The sequence below is a fragment of the Beta vulgaris genome, chromosome 7 (genome assembly GCF_026745355.1).
Source record: "Beta vulgaris subsp. vulgaris cultivar EL10 chromosome 7, EL10.2, whole genome shotgun sequence".
NCBI lineage: Eukaryota > Viridiplantae > Streptophyta > Magnoliopsida > Caryophyllales > Amaranthaceae > Beta > Beta vulgaris.
Genome location: NC_079208.1, coordinates 4,499,022 through 4,520,391, shown reverse-complemented (window position 1 = coordinate 4,520,391; position 21,370 = coordinate 4,499,022). Strand labels below are relative to the sequence as shown.

At 34.6% G+C, this 21,370-nt stretch overlaps 1 protein-coding gene across 3 annotated transcripts; it reads right to left on the bottom strand.

Moving 5' to 3' along the window:
* Positions 1-3,204: 3,204 nt before the first annotated feature.
* Positions 3,205-20,530, bottom strand: LOC104898380 (CAAX prenyl protease 2). Of its 3 annotated transcripts, none has more exons than XM_057396366.1 (8): positions 20,091-20,529; positions 16,001-16,060; positions 15,623-15,829; positions 13,445-13,556; positions 12,798-12,869; positions 12,519-12,581; positions 11,140-11,217; positions 3,205-3,346 (listed from the first exon to the last, which is right to left on the bottom strand). In XM_057396366.1, the coding sequence occupies exons 1-8, from the start codon at positions 20,328-20,330 to the stop codon at positions 3,324-3,326; spliced, it is 855 nt and encodes a 284-aa protein (XP_057252349.1). In that variant the 5' UTR covers positions 20,331-20,529; the 3' UTR covers positions 3,205-3,323. The 3 variants fall into 3 exon arrangements, with proteins under 3 accessions (XP_057252349.1, XP_010683753.2, XP_010683754.1); XM_010685451.4 differs by lacking the exon at positions 3,205-3,346 and adding an exon at positions 5,708-6,044 and having other exon boundaries at positions 20,091-20,530; XM_010685452.4 differs by lacking the exon at positions 3,205-3,346 and adding an exon at positions 9,796-10,052 and having other exon boundaries at positions 20,091-20,527.
* Positions 20,531-21,370: the final 840 nt, after the last annotated feature.

Genomic DNA, 21,370 nt, shown 5'->3' with positions numbered 1-21,370 from the left:
ATAAGTTCAAATCAGAAAATATCAGGTGAACTAAACATAGCCTTATATTTTAGGAAAAACATAATCATATGAAATTTTGTTAAATTCATCTCAATGTATATTATTTTGATATCAACTTTTTATAATTTTTACTTATTGATAATTAGAGATATTAATGCTTGATATAATGCATTGACAAACGTGAAAATATAAAATGGTGCAACTATTTATAAACGGATGAAATATGCCACTAAATAAGCAAATAGCGTATGAATATACTTTGTAATTTCTCGTATGTATATAGTTTTTTTCAACATTCGAAGTTAAGCAATCTCTTTAAAAGGAAAAATAAAGAGAATTATTGCAAGATTACGTGAGTTTGTATATAAAGAAATTCTATCTTTATACAATTTCAAGATAATGGTCCCAAAGGGTACCTAAAAAATAGAATCTTTGGTAGTTCCAATCAATGATCATTTTACTTGCCAATTATCATTGAGAAAAATCTATTGGAGATTTCACTTTTGAAATGTTAGAAACTTTCATTTTTTTTAGGCAATGATAAACATAATTTGATGATTGTTTGGAATAATTTTAAAGTTATTTATGATGGATTGGAAATTTTTGAGACAGTTTTTCCTTATTTACATAATTTTTATTAGAAAAGAGTTGAGTTAAAATGATCATTTTCGGAAAGGAGATAATTTTTCTCTGTTGTTTGCATGAAACAATGCAGCTTTATTGCTTTTAAAGCCATGAATATGTCTCCTAAGATGTTTGATTATGCCTCCAACTATTCTAAAGGTATATTGTTAAAGGGTGTTAATTTAAAATATAATAATAACCCTACCTAAAAAAATTGATTACATTTATCTATAAAAACCATGACAACTTCATTTATTCTACATCGAATTTGGGGTTAATGATTGAAAATAACTTTTTTTTAAGGACCACTGCCACTAAAAGGTTCTCTCTTTAAATTCTCTTGTTTCTTAGTTTTTGGACGAGTACTAAATAAATCAAACAAAGCTTAATGTGAATTGTGAAGATTACATACCAATAGCGGGGGAAAAGAAATGAAACATATGAACAACAGAGGAAAAACAAAAAAACCCTGTTTCTCTAAGAATTTTTTGAGCTGGACAAAGAGGATTGGGGCATTTTAATGCTAGGTTGCACATAGACGGATACGAGTACAGATTCGATTTTGAAATTTAGGAATGAGTACGCGTACCCATATATGATACGTATTGTATCGGGCATGGGTATGAATACGAGTACGTGCCCTAGAAGAATACCTATACTACGTAGGTTTAATGCACATCTAGGCCTAAAATAATCTTTAAGAAGTCTTTTATGAGCCTTTTTGAGTTTGCCATATACATATTGTGATGGTTGTACTCCTCTTATTTTCAATACTCCACTTGTAACATTTTCTGTCTACATATTATTTTAATATCTTTGTTTATTTATAAGTAAAAGCTATAAAAAAAAATTGATATTATAAAAGTATCCATCAAAATGGATCGGATAAGATCACACTTATATATAATTTTATCTAACAAATTTGTGAGAGAATATGAGGTAAGGTTGTTAGATAAATAGTGGTGACTGTACAAATATTATTTGAACTTTATACATTATTAATGCATAATTATTTGGACAATAGTACGTTACTACTTACTAGGGATAAACTACTTGTATGAAGACAACAACGGATTTACACCAAAAATGCGTTGGCTAGTCCATAGGCAAGGGCGGAAAACATATCAATTCTCATCGATTTTTTTAAAAGAGCGTATGAAATTCTAAATAGACTACATATGTTCCAAAGGTTACTAAGTAAAATGCATTTTTTTTTCGGCCATGGAGCGAGAATTTTCCATAACATGAAGTCGCTATGTAAAACTCTCCAATGTATTACCAAATATATAGTCACATATTTGCTATACTCAACCAGCCTGGTAACATATCAACATGACATGAGTATAAACTATACCTATTCTCATCACTTCTCTAACTATCACAATACACAATAGTCTAGTCACATTTTAGACCACAACTAACAAAACCATCTACTCTACTTCAATAATAGACAAAGTAAAATGTAGAGTGTGAAGTTGCCCACTAACTAACAATAGAACCAATAAGAATGATGCATAGTTACTTCGAGTGTCTTATCTATAGGATTGATACATAGTGCTTAGTAACCTTTAACATTGAGTATAATAGGAATATGAACAACCAGCTTCAAAGCACTATATATGATTCATCTAGATCAGACCAGCATCAGACGTACTTAGAAGGTAGAGAAAAATCCTCCACGAATTTGCTAATGTTTCCTTTCTACTAGGCCAAAAGCCTACTACCAACACTTATAACCAGTGGCGGACCTACAAGGAGTTCTGGGTGGCACGTGTCCCACCATTATTTAAAAAAAAAAGTAAAAAAAAGAAAAAGAAAAAGTGTGACTCCGCCTTTCAATGTACTACTCTTCTATAAAGACTACAACAATACTCGAATTCCCAAATGTGCCAAATCCCAAAGTCCCACTTAACCACTCCAAAACATTATAAAATAGTATTAAAACCTAAAAAGGAGTTTTCACAAACATGTTGCACCCTGCTGCAACCTTACTTACTAACTGACGGAAGGACTAAAGGAGGCGCCACATCCCACAACTTCAGCGTGTTGTCAACGTCAATTTGTCAAACGCCACATCTGCAGTTTTCTTTTTCCAATTCTCTCTTAGAAATTTTCAGTTTGTCTTTGTTTCAAATTCCTTATTTGCTTAATTGCTTTTTTGATTGAAGTTGAATGAAAATCGTTGTTTTTTTAGTTGATTATTAATTTGTCCAATTGTGATTTGTAAAATATGAATCAAATATTAAATTTATTATAAAATATGAATCAAATATTAAATTTGTTATAAAATATGAAGACTCAAACAATCAATTATGGAAAAATTGTTAGATTATGATTTAAAGGAAAATAATTTTTTGTGGGTAATTTTATGAAGTATATTTTTGGATTTTTTGAATTTTCGCATAATGTTGGGTCAGTTATATTGGTGCCCCATCATTATTAAAATCCTGAATCTGATCCTGCTTATAACATGTGCAAAATTAGGTTTAGTGCAATTCATTTCAATAATCAAGCCTCCTCCTGCATTAACATAAGGGACTTGGGACATGTATACCTTCTCAACTTTAAATTGAGGTACAAACATCAAACACAAGTGAATATTTGAAGAAACAGAAGTACTTATAAGATTAACTGATGACAAGCTTAATTAGAAAAAGTATGCTCAAACGATGCCACGTGACGCCTTCGCTTGAAGTAATTTATGCTATGTAATCCACATACACTAAAAAAATAGAAAATGCATTAGGTAAGATTCGATCTCGAGATCACAAGCATATATATATATTGATGTCTTAACCACTAACCCAAGTGATACTTAATGTTATTATTAGTAAAATTTTAATAAAAGAAAAATATAATTACGCGGGGCGTAACCCGAGCCTAAAAACTAGTTTGTAATCGTATGCAAAACTTAAGGGTTCGTTCGTTATCGTTTTTTGATTTCAGTTTTAAGTTTTTTTTGAAAACTAAAAACCAAAAACAGAAACCAGAAAAATTGGTTTTCACTTTTTAGTTGTCAGTTTTCAAATTCATCATGTTCCCAATAAATTTGACTAATTGTTTATATATTATAGGACATATATCATATGACTTTGAAAATCAAAAAACTAAAAAACAGAAAACCACAGTAATACCGAACGGACCCTAAATAATTCGTTACAAACTTATCTATCACTAAGAAGATTCTTTAACTTCTTAATACCATACTTAGCCGTTGTGGCTATGACCATGTCATTTACATACAAAACAAAGAGATCATCAAATTATCTTCAAGCTTGTTGTCAAACACACAACAATCACTCAGACTCTTGTTATAGCCTAGCTCAATAATATAAGTTCAAGATCTTGTACAACTACCACCTTGGAGACTACTATATAGTAGATTATAGGAATTCATTATAAACATAATCTTCTATCTACAACAATTTGGAACCCATCATATGTGAATACTACCGAGAAATTAACATTCTAAAAAACAACGGCTTTCTCTTTAGTAAATCCACTAGTTATGTGAATACTACCGAGAAATTAACATTCTAACTCAGACTCTTCTTTCTCCGTTTTATTGTTTGCTTTTGTACAAGGACCAAGGTAAGGAGAAAAATAGAAAGAGACAAAAAAGGAACTTCATACATTAAGAGAGAAAGAATATATTGCCAAAAATAAAAACGATTCAAGTGATAAAGTATTGCCAAAAATGAAAAACGATACAATTTAGTCATAGAGAACATAAAAAGCCCAATGAAACATACATTGGGGGGGGGGGGCTAAGGGTAAGGGCGAAAGTTCAGTGTACGATTTGTATTTAGGCTTAATCTAATCCAATCTGAAAAAATTTGTATATTAGTTTTTCAATCCCACTCCAAAACGATTAGAGTTTGATTCCAAACTAACCCAATCCGAATTTCCAGACACTAGATTGGATCCGATCTGAATTATCCCAAATTTTTAAACTTTGTTTTATCGATGAAGTAAATTTGGTACGAGCATCAATAAAGTGATCGATAAAAGAAATAATTCAATAATTCATATGATCCCATAAAAATTCATTAATAAACTAATAACAATTAATAATTCATTACAAACTCATAGTTCATTATAACAAAAGATTCAACAACAATATGGCATCGTGTTCAACTGTATAGCAGCAAATTAGGGTTTTAACTTTTAGGAAAAGGGAAGGGCTGCCTGACCATTTCATGTTTTTTTAAAAGAAGAAAATCAATTATGCACAATCATAAATACTCACTCCGTTTCAAAATATAAGTCGTTTAAGGTTTTTTCACACAATTAAGAATTTAGTTAATTTTAATTGGATTTGCATGGGTAACAAGAATTGACATTAAATATTATATTGATAATACAAAATAACCTATAAGCTTATCTTGATAGTATAAAGTTGCATGTAATCTTACATTGTTATTGTAGAATGCCTTATATTTTGAAACAAAATTTTTTAGCTCAAATGCCTTATAATTTGAAACAGAGGGAGTATACAATATAAAGCCTACTTACTACTCCCTTTGGTCTTTATAAGTTTATCCGTTTCTTTTGCACAAAATTTTAGGCGAAACAATATTGTGGGACATAGAAGTAAAGAGAAACTATTATTTTATGTTAAAGTTGAATGTATGTGTGATGGAAAGTTAGTAGTCTCATTCCAAAGATGGAAACAAAAAAAAGAGTAAACTAATAAGGGACGTTCCAAAAAGGAATATGGTAAACTAATAAAGACCGCATGTAGTATTTGATTACTTTGAATTTTTGGATCCAATCATCCTAAAGTCCAATCCGATTTTTGAATTACTTAATCAGAATCCAATTCGAATATAATTCGAGTCCATTCCAAATTATATATTAATTCGATTTGGATCGAATTTTTTATCCGAATAATTTTCTCCCTAAACTAATGGAGTATTTTGGAAAAACTAAAATGACATTTATTTTTTTAAATATTTATTCCCCTCATATTTAGTGAAGGACAGTTATAATTTGACATGCATTAGGTCATCACTCTTTCCTATTATTGCCATGATTGATTTATTGACTGATTGAAAATTGATGTTCAATGAACTCTTTTCTCTTGGGGGTAATTTAGACACCCTTCATAAAACTTTATGTTTTCCTATGAAAAGAAATTAACTGTAATCCCAACCTCTGAATTCAGTCAATTTACAAAGAAAGCTCCAAATTAAATTAAGTACAAAATATTGAAGTAGCACTAAAAATAAAATTGAGTGAATAGAAGTTTCTGTAAAAATAAAAGGGCAAATAAAGAAAATGGAGTTGAAGAAGTGAAAAGGGGCTTTTCATTTAGATCCTGTCCGGCTGGTGAGTGGGAGGATCTAATCAGAAGTAACGTCAGGACAGAGAGACAAATAGTAGAAAATTGAGGTTCAGAAGAAGTTGCAATTGCAAAACTGCAAAAAAAATTGAAGTCAATAAAGATTGATTAACTTTGAAAATGTCATCTCAAAACAAAACAAAAAAAATAAAAAAAAAACTTTGGAAAAAATGTTAGGTGGGTACCCACAAAATCAAAGTTCATGAGATTGACATCAAAATACATGACATAGGCCTCATGTCAATATGCCAATTTGGCAGGTTGACTAAAATAATTAAAAAATTTAAATTACAGAATTTATTAAAATAAATAAAAAAAATAAACTCATTATGTCTTTTCAGGTTTATAATTAAATAGCATAAATTGAATGAAATCTGAAACAACTCTTTGTCCTCATAGGATTTTACAGAGACTAATAATGAGAAATTCTGAAACCAAAAACCTGGGTCAACAAATCCATCTTGTATCTGCCAGCTACAAGTGAGGTCTAGGCAGATAAAGGTTTAGGTATTCATAATGATTTGCATGTCCTCCTATTATCACCACTGTAAAATGATTATTTGCATACCCTTTTATCTCCAACCAAAGGTCTAGAGACTAGATATGGTACACCAATATTTTATTTTTATTTCAAGGTGTATAAGATATTGCTATACAAGTAATTATTTAATTAAGGATATTTTGGCCTAGTGGTTAAGATTAAAGTGCTGTGAACGTTAAGTTACAAGTCTGAATTTCCCTTCCCTTTCTTTTGTACTTTGTATTGCCTTCATGGCTCATATGGATCAAAAGAAATATCTATATATAAGTAGCTATTTAGGAATTGGTAATGAAATTCAATTGCAAGTTATACATACCACCTTCATAGAGTTTTATTTATGATCGTAATTTGGGTTTGGTAAAATTTCCATATATATGCAAACATAGATCAATAAACAAGATTGAGTTGTAATTGAAGAGGAAAGAAGACAAAATTGGTCAAAATAAGTTTAAGAAAGTGGTGTTTGGTACTTAAAAATTGAATTGTAGACTTGTAGTCTACTATAATAAGGGGATTATTAACGAAATAGCTTGAACTATTATTAGGGGTCGTTCGTTCATTATTTTTGGGTTTCAAGAAACAAAATCAATTAATGATTTTCTTTCTTCTTGTTTGGTTCAACCCCACATCAATCCCTTACCATTACTTGATGGTAATGGATTTCCCCAATTTGTTACCTTTCCCTCCCCCTCAAGTAACAAAATCCATTACTTGAAGGTAATTATTACCTTTCATTTCCATTACTTGGCTTGAACCAAACACTTAATAAAGATAACCATTTTTGATACCATTCCCTTCCTTTATTTGTATCCATTCCCTTTCTATTTCATATATTGAACCAAACGACCCTTTAGAGTTAGAGGTGGGCATGGGCCGAGCCGGCACGCGGCCCGGCCCGTTGTCTGCTACGTTGGCCGCGGGCCTGTCACGGTCAAGAAATTTTATTTCCGACCCGTACCGGCACGATCCCGTGGGCCGAACGCTCATTTTCTTTGTTTTTTACCCTAGAACTGTCAAAAATACAACATAAAACATGGGCCGGCCGACGGAAAGCACGAGCCTGACCCGCATACAAATTTTTAAAATTTCAAGCCCGGCCCGCCACTCATGGGCCTGGCCCTGGCCCGACCCGTCATTTACTCAAGCCCGCGGGCCGAGCTCGTGAACAGGCCCGGACGAGCCCATGCCCACCTCTACTTAGAGTAGTATTGATTTGTAGTTACTAGGAATTTGACGCATGATTTTTGAAATGAAATGTGAGACTATTTGCCGGTCTCATCAATTTTGGGTATTTAATTCCAAAATTTATGAGATCGCCAAAGAGTCACTACTACTATAATAATAGTTCAATTTTGGAGTTAAATATCCAAAATTGATGAGACCACCAATCTACTACTAACAATAAGAATAAATAAGCTTTTTGATATTTAATAATTGTAACTGTCCGGAACTTCGACCAGCCAAAAATACTAGTTTAAGGTAAAAGGTGACCCTTGTGTAAAAGTATAAAAGGTAAATGATGACCCTTATTTAAAAGTGACCCCTTCAACTTAAAAAATAACCCATAAAGTAAAAGAAAAGTGTCTTTGCAATAATTTATAAATAATTGCATTGCATAACATATGCAATTCCTAAACAACACTCCCCGATTTTTTAGTGTCACAAAACTTAAATGAAAAAAAACCCATAATTACTATCGGCGATTTTGAAAGTTTATTGCTTTCAATCCTAATATTCTCTAACAAATAAGTGCTTTTTTTTTTTTACCTTATATTACGAAAAAATCTGCACAATTTGTCACATAAAGAAACTTATAGATAGGTTAGTGTTGCACACTTCATTGAATTAGACTCAAAATTCAAAGGTCAAACGTAAATTTGAATATAAATTTCAACTAGGCAAATACTAAATCGAAAACCAAACGTGCACTTCTAAACCCAATTAGGTTGAAAATATTTGAAAAGATAATATATAAATCATTAAGTTTTTATTCAATAAATAGGAAATTTTGATTTAATCAGTCTCAATTATGGACATCCTAACAAAAACAGTCCCAACTATCGTTTTTTTACTTTTTTATTGTTCAGTCTCAACTTTGAAGAGTGTTTTACAATAGTAGTCCCAACAAGTAAAAAAACCTGTTGTAGCACGTAATTTAATTTGCCTTTTTTTTTTTGCTATCTTCTTCCTCCCTCCATCATTCTTTCACTGCTCCCTAGTCCCTCCTCTTCTCAACTGCCCCCACCCCTCTCACCTTCCACCCCACTACCCACTACCCCATCCCCCACCTGCCCCAAACCCTCACCCGCCAACCCTCCTCCTACCCTCACTACCCACCCTTTCCCCAGCCAATCCTCCCCCCGCCACCCATCCCCTGCCCAAGCCAACTCTCCTCCTGCCTGTAAAACTCCCTGCACCCGAAACCCCTCCCTTGCCACCCCTCCCCCGAAATCTCTCATTCCTTCAGCTCCCCTGCCCCAGCCAGACATTATATCCCCAAACCCCTCCCCTGCTCCAGCCACCCCTCCTCCGTCCTAAAACTCACTCCCTTGTCCTGCTGTCACCATCCCCGAAATCACTTTGAAATACCTCCCCCACCCTCAAAATCGCCCCCAAAACATCTCCCCCGCCCCCGAAACACCTCTGCTACCTTTGAAGCCACCTCTCGAAAACCCTTAAAGATGAAGGCGAAAGAGAAATAGGGAGGATGCAAGGGATTGGGATGGGGGTTAGAGGGTGGGGCGACATAGTAGGGGCGTTTTAGGATTGCAGGGTGGGGGCTGGGAGAAGGATGTGCGGGGCGGAGGATTGAGGGTGGTGGCATAAGTGGTTGTATGGTGGGGTGGTGGCAGGGGAAGGGGAAGGGGAAGGGGAGGAAAGAGAAAGACTAAAAGAGGGGTAATAAAAACTGGTGAAAGAAAAATAAAAATAAGGGTTAATTCCTTTTTTACCGGTTTAGCGAATCGCCAGTTCACTTGGACCACTAGTGTAAAGGTGGAGTTAAAATTGGGACTGAACAATAAAAAAAGATAATTGAAACTATTTTTGTCAGGATGCCTATAATTAGGACTGTTTAAATCAATTTCTCCTAGTTAATATTAGGTAAACTCTATATTGTAAAGTTTTTTTTAGAACTCCATAGAATCCACACATAAAATAAAGGCCCCTTCTGTGGTTTGCCATGAGCCTCCAATAAGGAATGCGTAAAAGTTTATCTAGAGGTACGATGGAGCCCACCTGAGGCTGAGATAATTTGGCACATCCAATTACCATTACTATAGCTCTATAAGTAAGATTGGAGCATCTAAATAATAATCAGAATAATATTAAGAAAAACAATGACCTCTTCCAGATAGATATAGTAAGCTTCAATACAGGCACAAAATGAAGCAAAATTCACAACATTTTAGCTCCAACTACAATATCCATGCCAACAGCGGCAATTATCTATCCTAATATTGTAAAGATCTTGGCTAGTCAAGGGGAAAAGGAGACGAACAAAAGCTATAGTTCCAGCGATGAAGGCCAAGCTTACCACTATCCCTGAAGGATTCAAGAAATACGTGCAGTTAAATTCGAATCGTGACACAACTTTTGACAAACTATAAGAATATGATGAGGACAAATGTAACTCTATAATCCGAATACAAGGTGTTTTAGGACGCTTATTCCACTCTCTTCACTTCAGCACAAGAAAGGGAGAATCAAGGTTGATCTAAAGGTTGTAAAAGGTCTCCTTCTACCCCTTGCAAGGAGGATCCCCAATTCCCCCCCCCCCCCCCCTCCATGCAAGAAAATTCTCCTTACCTCAAAAAGAAAAAAGAAAAACTTCGGCACAAGAGAGGCAAAGAAGTCATATTCAACACCTATCACTTACACATCTGGTAAATTCAAGCCTCATATGACAAAAGAATCTTTGTATGCCGCCAAAGATAGATTATTACGAGCAATACTTGGCATTCGAGTATAAGAATACGCCGAGGACAAATATAACTCTAAAATCCGAATACAAGGTGTTTTAGGACGCTTAATCCACTCTCTTCACTTCAGCACAAGAGAGGGAGAATCAAGGTTGACCTAAAGGTTGTAAAGGGTCTCCTTCTACCCCTTGCAAGGAGGATCCCCAATTTTCCCTCCCCTCCTTGCAAGAAAATTCTCCTTATCTTAAAAAGAAAAAAGAAAAACTTCGGCACAAGACAGGCAAAGAAGTCATATTCAACACCTATCACTTACACATCGGGTAAATTCAAGCCTCATATGACAAAAGAATCTTTGTATGCCGCCAAAGATAGATTATTACGAGCAATACTTGGCATTCGAGTACCCACATCAAAGGAAACTTCTTTAAAACTACCCAGATGCGGTAGGGTCGAGTTATTGATGTGAGACGGATCCAAGAAAAAGGAGGGTATAATACTTAACAAGTTAAACTGGCTAAATCTAGGTAGCGCCTGGGAACTTTGTTTTGATTTCAATATCATTTCATTCATTGAATTTGAAATTCTCAAATTCCATACCAATTCAAGTATTTTGGAAATAATTATAAATATCTTACACCCTACCAAAAGGAGCTTAGGAGCCTTAAAGGTCGGAAAGAACACTCAAAAGTGTAGAAATTCAAAATGCGTACCTTTTCTCTGAGCATATACTACAGGCAATCCCATGAAATTGCAGACTATATGTGCAACTAATGGAGCAATAAGATGCCCTGCCAAAAAGAACAAAGCGCACACAAAACACAAATTAGAGAACCTTAAGGGAAACATAACCTTTAATAATACCATGATTACTCCATCTTAACCAAAGGCACTTCAGCATACTATACACAGAAAGGAAATTGCATGAAGGTACATAATGACCAAATGACACAATATCAATATCAATATGGAAAATTTTGTTACCACGTGTCAGAAAGCATCAAAGAAAACATGCCTTACACAAGAATGCAAGTGCCAAAATCCACTGACATTGTGAAGGATAGTACATTTTTGGCAATACATCCCCAATTTCTAGGAAGGACCACCCTTAAGGGAGGGGAAGGGGGAAATTGCCCAAGATGAGCCAGAGGAAAGTCGAACAGAGGGCTCAAATCATGAATTTGGGAGTGTAGAAAACTGCACAATACAGGACTATAAAGAAAAATTGATATTGCAAAAAGAAGAATCAAAGTGACGTCAAATTCCTGGCTTCCTTGTAAAGTAACCCCCCCCCCCCCCCCCCCCCAACAAAAAAAAAAGAGAGCCAACCAGCAAAGACGAAAATAACAGTAGAAGAAAACATAAATAGCACTGTATGCACAGAGATTTGAAAGTGTCAGATCAGAACCTAAATACTACTATCGAATAATGCTCTATTAGCATGTAAAGATATGACCATAAACCTAATCTGACAGTCAATTTAAAGAAGTAGGATTTCCCTACATGCAAAACCGAACACTACCAAACAACGCCTTATCCAAACAGCAATCATAATCAGTGTTGCTACGTTGCGTTAATGGCTACTAAAAAGCAGGATAACAAAATGTAGTTCAAAAAAGAATAGAATCAAGATCCTTGCCAAGTAAAGACTGCAAGCTCCAAGCCAGATATTGAAGTTCACACACCATAAGCAGATTCCATTGTCACCTAGCAAATGAAGCTATTGCTGTTCTAGAGCACATATTTAAGTCCAGATTTCAAAATTTTACAAGATAACTTACCATGACCACCTTCACAAAGTAGCCAGTACAAAAACTATATATTGAACACATGTCCTCATATATTATTTGACAATCTCATGGGTAAGGCTGTGTAATACCTCTTATGTTACCAGTGAACTCATCAGAGGCAGTTGTTGACAGTACAACTTTTGTTGTGAATTCAAAATTCATGAAAAGCAACTCCAGAACAAAAAGATGCAGTACTAGCAACTTTGCGCTGAAAGCAACTTTGCGTGAACGAAGGCAACTAAACAAACACGGTTGAAAGAAAGACACAAAATCCCATCTGAAAACAAGTAGACATGACATACCTGTTCTAATGAAGAGAAATGAAGCATAAGAGCCAAAAATCATTGTATATGCCAGCTGGGTACCTAAAATCCGATCATGATCAGACTTAAGTTTCAAATTCATGTGGTTACAAGATACCTTAACAAAAATGGAAGTATCTGTCACAAAATAATGCTGAGGACAAATGGAAGTATCCGCCGTCAGTATGACAAATGTTTGAATGATACAAATGTTTGTGGAGAGATACTTCCATAGTTTAGATATTATATATTCTAGTAGAATCAAAAAGAAGTATATACCGACAGCCATGAAGGTTCTCTGAAGGCTGTAATTCCTCTGGTAATAAAACTCCAAGAGATGGTTCAAGTGCGCTGAAATAATGATAGAAAACAGAGCTGGGTTAGATCCAGAAAACTCAAGAAGATATCTAATTATACAAATATTAATACTTATAACAGCCACCAAAAAGACCAAGGAAACAACAGTAGTGGCGCTTGAAGAAACAAGTAGCTTCACCACACTTGGGCACTGAAGAAAAATCCTGCCATGTCAGAGTATGAACTAATCATGTAAAGTGGAGAGGAGGTAAGAAATAGACGATGATAAACACAGTGAGGCTGCAAGATTAGGCTAGGACTTCTGGGAAACATTATTTAAGCGTTCTACTGTAAGATTATTTTCATGAGAAAATTTGACAGAACGAATAGATATAGAGCTCGTCATAACTACAATCTATAAAAAAAAAACACGCAAAAAAAAAAAAAAAAAACTTCAACAAGTTGATGCAACATATTAATAGACTCTGACCTATGTTTGTCGCTTGTAGAGTGATTTTTGCTAAGACATGCTGGGAACTAGCCGTACCAGACCATAAGTATCTTAAAATACTAATATAACATAGAATTGACAATTCATTATTATAACTACGTGAACCGGCAATACTTACCCAAGCTAAAGAAGACAGGGCAAAGAAGAACAACAGTTTGTGCCTTGAATCCTCCACACAGAAGCAAAGGTATCATACAAGCCCGGAACACCAATTCTTCAGTAATTGGCGCCTATTAAGGAACATCACAGACTGTGTATGTAAGACTCATAATCAGTGACATTTTCAAGATCAAAGGACATATGAAGTACTTTCACTGAAAGCTGTGGAATGCAAGAGAAACCGAGCAACTAAAGAAACTAATAATATACTCGGTGCAAAATTTTCAAGGAAAATATAATCCTTCACCAAAACTATATACGCATGCATCACTGCATTGCACTAGATTTCATACAACTATAGCAATCTCAAATATGAGAATCAATTGTTTACATAATAGCGATGCTCATGAACAGACAAACTGCGAAGCACCAATCTGGATTTAAGGTTTCATGCTAGACCAGGTTCATGTAAACTACTCATTCCATTTCTAAATGGATGTTTTGCAACAGGTATAGACGACTAGACGTATACAGGGAAAAAAAAAACAGCTTGTAACGGGGAAATAGAACGTTTCACGGCCGACGCGGTGTGAATTTTTAAAAAAATTCACATCAATACGTTCTAACCTTATTTGCTTTGTTTTAGATTATGAAGCATTATTACAACATAATATAATTAAAAATATCAAAATATCATGTTTCATTAGCTATATAATTAAATAATAAACTATTTTTGGCCAATATTTGAAAAGAACAATATAACGGGGATAAAAGCATTCTAACACGACGAGTTCGCGTTACGGAACGAATAACGCAGCGAGAAGTATGAGATTTTTATTATGGCGTTACATAACGGGATTTTGCGGAACGGCAAATCCAAAATCCATTACAAAACGACCGTTCCGTAATGGACCGGGAGAGTTTTAATTCCATGGACGTATAGTAAGCGTCTTGGCAGATATTTTTTGTATATAGAAGTGTATTTACAGAAATCAGAGAAAAAAGGCTGGAGTAAATCCTGTCCGGCAGTCCGGGAACCATGTCATGGAATCTTGGACCAAATTAAAGGCTACACAAAAAAATTGCATTTAATGACATCGAAATGGCCATAGACAAGAATGAAGGAGTCGAGGCCAGAGCACAAAAACCAAACAGCGATATGGTGTGGGGTACGACTAGTTCCCAACTTGTACCCATCGTATTTTCCAAAGTTATGAGCAAACTTAAACAATTTAAAGAGAAGTGCCATTATATATGCTATTTGCTATTCACATAACTTTGGTGGTAAGGCGTAAATTACAATGAAACCTTAGTTCAACAACGTCAGTGTTTGGAGGGAAAGTTTGGGGAAGGATAGGATATCTAAGATCAAACATGGGACACATGCTATGTGGAAGGCAGAGTATTGCAAACACTCATACTGATTAATTATAATAGCAAGACTCATTTTAAAAGGAACTCTCATTGATGAAACGATACCAGAAACAAGACTCAAGTGGCTAAGGAAGTTTAGCAAGAGAAGTGTAGAGGATGTACCGAACCATTTTGGCATATATTGCAAGAGAGAAAGAGGTAGACCCAGATATAACTAGAATGATATTACGTAACATGCTATTGTACTTGCAAAACCTTACAAAAGACGTGGACCACAATAAATATATTAATAGTGGTGGGTTACAATTCTAGTCGTCGACTTAAATTTTCCTTCGATCTGATAACAAAAATAATACTGTTAACCATTAAGCTGAAGTCTGGACTGAAATTGATACAGCTTAACTATATTCATGGCATACTCAGCTCAATTAATACTTAGGATGGTTTCATTTTCTCATAGGAAGATAAATACTCAAACTGTTGTGTCACCGATAGGAAAGCATTATGATACTGTTGTGTTATAAAATTTAAGAGTACAGTTTCGCATTCATATGCTGTGTCATAGATAGAAAAGCGTCCTGATACAGGGATGAAAATCGATTTCTTTGAAGTCTCCAGACATGGAAATATGGTGAGCTTCATGATGGCCAAAAACTACATTCAGATTATCCATGTGCTTCAAATTTTCAAAATGAGGCATGACAGAATGTCAAAATATAAGCAATCAAACTCTGACAGCAACTAATGTTAAACGAATATGAGGCATGACAACAATATCTAAATTGAACACTCAACATTCAGACAAGAGGAAAATGGAACTGACCACAACAAGATTACGCCAAGCTGCAATGTTGGAAGCAACTGATATCACCACGCTATAAATCTTGTGAAGCACAATGTGTAAACAGTTGAGCGGAATGCCTTCACTCTCATCTCCGTTCCATGAGCTTGATAATAACACACACTTATAGACCAAGGACCCCGCATACACAAGAGAAGTCAATGTAAATGGAAAGACCACAGCGTGCCACTGTTTCATACATAAAATTGCAATTGAGCAGGCAAATTTATCAGTCACCATTTCCTTATCTGCAGAGCATCAAATAACAATATGATAACTGCATATGCCAGAATCCAGTCTCCTACAAAATACATTCCCACTAGGGATAATGGTGGATATAAGCCAGCCAGAGATACTTACAACATGGTCAGCTTGAATACCATAAAGGGTAAATAGATATGCTGTTTTCCAGCTCTGTTGCTGAAGAAAAAAAAGTAGGCTAAGATCAATATCAGGCTGTCCATAACAAGAAAGAAAAGGGCTAGAGACATAAAAGTGAAACCCGACAACTGGATTAACAATTGCAGAAGTAATAAATGTGTGGCATGGAAGGAAAAGGAAGCAAACAGTCGTATTTCATCCGCATGACCCGCAAAATTCAGGATCACAACCGGATCCAAGATTTAAAACCATAGTCCAACAAAATTCGGGATCACAAACCGGATCCAAGATTTAAAACCATAGTCCAAACAACATGAATCCAAAAAATAAGAAGTTTCCTGCTTCCTTATCAGCTTAGCGCACCAAATATTACATCATCTACATATCTATAGTTCTTTAGTTTTGAGTTGTTCCTTGTGTAATCGTAGATACTAATATATATCTTTTAATATTTTACAACTTATCTCTTCTTGTGTTTTTTGTATGTTTGTGAGTTATTAAAGATATAAGGAAAGGTTCTAAGAAGAGTTGAGTTGGAAGGGCTTAATCCTTGTTCTTTGGCGCTTGTTCCTGTATTGAAGAGATTATTGAAGTAAACTCCACGGGTAGGTCGTGGCACTTATATTTAACAGATTGCGGAAAGCTAGGAATAGGTTCTGCCATATCAGTTTTAACTGGACCAAAAACAATCATTGTAAAGGCACTAGAAGCTGTTGCATGGAATGACTTAGGTAATAACCTGACATAATAACCTGACGTAAGTGATCTACAGCTCGCCTTAATAACCTAAGGTCTGTTCTATTCAACTTTTACTTATTTTCAGATAAACAAGAAAAAGGTCAGTAAAGCTCAATATAAGATTATGTACAGTTCAAAACATTTAGACTAGTGCAGACAAGTTTAGAAATTTCAAAGATGGAAATTTCTGAAAAGTTAAGAAAAAAATTCAGAGAACTTGGAAAATTACAGAAAAATTCAAAAAATATCAGAAAGTTCATAAAACTTCAAAATAATTTATAAAAACTAAGATAAAATGAGGAAACACAAGTATGTTAAATAATACTTTCTTTGCTCCAAAATGATTACAACACTTGCCTTTTTTGGTAGTTCTTTAATTAATGCAATACTTCTATACATGGAAAAAAAGATATACCTACACATGAGACAACTTACACTAAACAGCTTTTCTCTCTCCTTAGTTTAACATAAATATTAATACAATACCCCGCTTCCAACTCCCTCCTAAATCTCTATACCAAAGACAAGTGTTACAATAATTTTGGAGGGGAGGAAGTACTTTAGTAGATGAATTAAGATTGGAAAGTGATAGAAAATTCTAATTCCATCCATAAATTTTCCTACGATAGAAAGACCTAACTTTCCCTTGGAATATTCAAGAAGGATCAATCCCTCCCTCTTCCCCCCTTCCTTTCCACAACCCCTTATCCAAACAAGGGAGCTTCTTCTTCTCAGTTTAGGTTTCCAAGTTGTTCCTAGATTTTACTTGGATTGCAAATATGTGTTAGTTTGTTTACATAAACGACAAGTAAAAGTTGTTAATTTATTTCCTAAACGAAGTTGGTTTTTAAAATTATCTTAGGTTAATGGCTTTGTAGCACGGGTACTTCTTCTAGGTCACGAACTCGTAACCGTACCCGTACCCGATACGACAAGTTTGTACGGGTACATGTACACATTCCTAAAATTTCGAAATCTTACCGTTTTTGTCCCCGTACCTGAAGTCGAACCCATACCGGTACCTGTCTCTGTGCAACTTAGGTTAATGGGTGGTTGTGCAAATGCTTGATGCCCAAGGAAAGTTGTTTCCTTATCTTTTGGTTTGCTTATGTAAGTAGGCTAGTTTTAGGAAAGCATTAGTCAATTTCTAATTTGCTTCCGAGTAAGTTGTTGATAGAGTTTGTTTCTTGTATACTACCTCCGTTCCTTTTTAATAGTTACACTTACACTTTTCACGCATGCCGATGCACTACTTTGAGCCTTTATATCTCTAATTTTGTATTTGTAAAAAATATAAATAGTCGATATTCTAAAAGTACCTATCGGGACGAATCAAACAAGACTCCACATGAGTACATGACTATATTTTCTCTTAACCATAGATCACAAAAGATAATCAAAGGGAAATTTGTGAATAGTGTCAAAAGTGAAAGTGTAACTATTAAAAAGGAACGGAGGTAGTAGATATTACTTAGTAGAGCTGTAGTATCAATCTAGCTATAGATTATACAAGGTCCCCATGAGTAAATTGATAAAATTTGAGCTTTTTGTTTGGATCTAGTATGCTAAATAATTGAGATTCATGTTTCACCTTGTTCATTGCGAGGCGACCTACGAGACTCTTATGACTTGAGAGCTGAAATAACTATCCCATATTATATAAAATGTCTTTTAATCATCAATAAAACCCTAAGGTACCTTCCTTAACTTTATCATACCATTCAATGCCCATAAAATCCTCAAACCAATTAAAATTGTGACTTGTTTGTCCAAGAGCTCTAACAAGATTCAAATTTTAACTCATGATTATGAGGTTTTTGAAAAGCTTCACCTACATAGGATTCAAATCCTTATCACAACTAATGCCCTTCAATTAGCGTATCTTCATGCTTTATACAAAATTGTCAACTGTGTTGCAGCAATGCCATTATTGATTAGTCTCTGGTGTTTCCAGAATCCAAAATTCACAGTTGAAATGGCTCACACCCTCTTCAATTCTCTGGTTCCTCGTCTGGCTAAGATGCCATCAGGATCCAAAAACACATAATGCATTGCAGCACAAACAGAGTATATGCCTACTTAAAATTTAAAAGTAATAGGACTGAATGCTAGACTTCTTATGCAATATGACGCTACACTCATTCATATTTAGAAATACTGACAAGCTTAGGCTGCAATGACTAATATCTGAGTACCATTCGTTTTAAGCATTAGAGCTCCAAACATCCGTTGTTCAGCTGTGGATGAAAAGTCCATTACTCATAATATGATTTCCTCCCTGATTCTCCAAAATTCTCAAATAAAGTCCTTGCTATCTACCCAAGATTACAAATCCTCAATAATTATTACAGCATCTCTTACGAAATACTTTGGCCCTATTTGGCAAATAGAGTTTAGAGTTTAGCTGTTAGAGTTTAGAGTTTGTTGTTAGAGTTTTAACTTTTTGTTCTGCAGATTTGACTCTTGATTTGGCAACTTTTTTTTTATATAAATGTGTTTGGTAACAATTAACTGATTGCTAAAAGCTCATTGTCATTTGTTTGAGTAAAATGACATTTAAAGACATTTTAATACAATATGTAGTAGTACTATTAGAGGCAAAAAAAGTCATTAAATATATTTGTACCTAATCCTCTCTAAAACTCTCTCTAAAACTCTAAAAGCGGTCCAAAACTCTCTTTTTACTCCAAACTCTAATTGCCAAACACCCCCTTTATCTAATAAGCACCATACTTTGGAAGTGACAATAACTTGCCGGTAACTTCCTTCAACCTCCAAAGTCTCCCAAACAACATTAAACCAAGAGAAACTGCTAACTTATATCCGATATCTCTACTCTATAAGCAGTTTCTCACTTACATAATAATTAAAATAATTTAACATAAAAAATGATACAAACATTACGTAATCAATGAATTTCGCTACATACACATGTGATTTATTCGATATTTGCCACTTAGGAACAATGTCATTTTTTTTCTTCAGAGCTACTTCATGAGCAATTTTCCTTACCTTATTATTTAAGGTTATTAAATGTAATAATACAATCCTGTTTTCTATTTGCTTTAAAAGGCATCGCGTGCATATAAGACTAATATCAATTATCAAGTATATATATAGTGCATCTTCGAGTGGCATTTTTGTAAATGTCTCGAAAAGAACCTCTATCATCATCATAATAACTTAAAAGTACTAGAGAATAAGCAGTATTAAGCTCAATAAACACAAACAACATCAACTACAAACAGATGAAAACAATTGAATCAAAATAAAAGTCATAACACAGAAACAATCAGAAAAAATAGGAGAGAGAAAAAGAAGATAGGCTTACAGGAAGGAGAAGAAGAGACGAAACGAAGAGACAGAGAAGCGAAGCGGCGATGGCGCATATGAACCGTCTGATCATGAATTGATTGAACGAAGTAGGCGCAGGAAAGCGGAAGATCAACGTCGGAGAATGAAGAATTGCGACGTACGCTAAAGTCATGGCGACGCAAGAAATTGCTGCAGTTGATTTCGAAATACTTGGAGTTGATAACATTTCTTCTTCTGCGTCCATTGTTGTTGTCATGCGAAGAAATTAAGGAATTGATTGGAATGGAGAATTCGAAGAAATCGATTGGTTTGATTGATTGAAGGAATTGAAGATTGTGAGTTTGTGCCTTCACTCGATTTTTCAAGTCAAGCTTTACTTGCGAGTTATCCTCCAGAGTCTTTGTTTATGTTTTCTTTTACCAAATAGGCAAATGCTACTAGCCTACTACCCTAACTAAAAACTACGCCAACTAGCTAGTCTTGTATTAGATGATCTAACCAAGTAATATTAGTTAGCATATTTAATCTAAAATCATAAAATTATCATTAATGGATATCTAGCTAAATATCATTAAGATAAACCATAGTGTTACATTAACAATATTTAACAATAAAATATCATCGTGATTATGTTTGAAAAACAACACGAGTACAAGACTATCATGGTATTTAAAAAAAAACATGATAAAAAATGCTAAAACAGAAACCCATTAATGAGAAAAGAAAAGATGATAATTTTGTTAAGACTATTTTTTTTAATCTTAGTGGTAAGAATTTGACCTCATGATTTACTAGGGACTCTTTGCCTCTTTAGGGTGAGGTTTTCCTTACCATCCCCCTTCCTTCAAGAAGTTTGACCTGTAAACCTGACTGGTTAATACTTGTGCGAGATGTCAGTTAAGTAGGATGTTTCATCTTACCAACTTACAAAAAATTCTCTTTTGTTTATCTTTACAAGAATTATACAAAGAGAAGATCTTTTGATTGGAAAAAGGGATCCAAGCAAGTCATACCTACTTATCGAGCTTTGTACTATCAGGCTTAAACATAACTCAAAGCTATAACCTTGGTATGGCGGAGTAAATCACTTATGAGCCCAACTTTGGTCGAGCCAAGACAAATAACTCACAACTCACAAGTGCTCTACTTAGAATTTTTTTTCAAAAGAGGTCCGAGGAGAGCCTACTTGGGGGGAGGCCGGGAGTGATATAGCCATATAGGAGAAGGGGGTCCTAAATAAGACACGAACCCTTGTCTTAAGGATGAATAGTGAGGTAGTTATCATAGAGCTACCAA

Coding starts and splice junctions, on each gene's coding strand:
- LOC104898380 (XM_010685452.4), bottom strand. CDS start 20,330: ATGACAACAACAATGGACGCAGAAGAAGAAATGTTATCAACTCCAAGT. Junction 16,061..20,090: donor CGTCTCTTCTTCTCCTTCCT/GTAAGCCTATCT, acceptor TTTTTTCTTCAG/CAACAGAGCTGGAAAACAGC. Junction 12,870..13,444: donor CCCTGTCTTCTTTAGCTTGG/GTAAGTATTGCC, acceptor TCATTATTTCAG/CGCACTTGAACCATCTCTTG.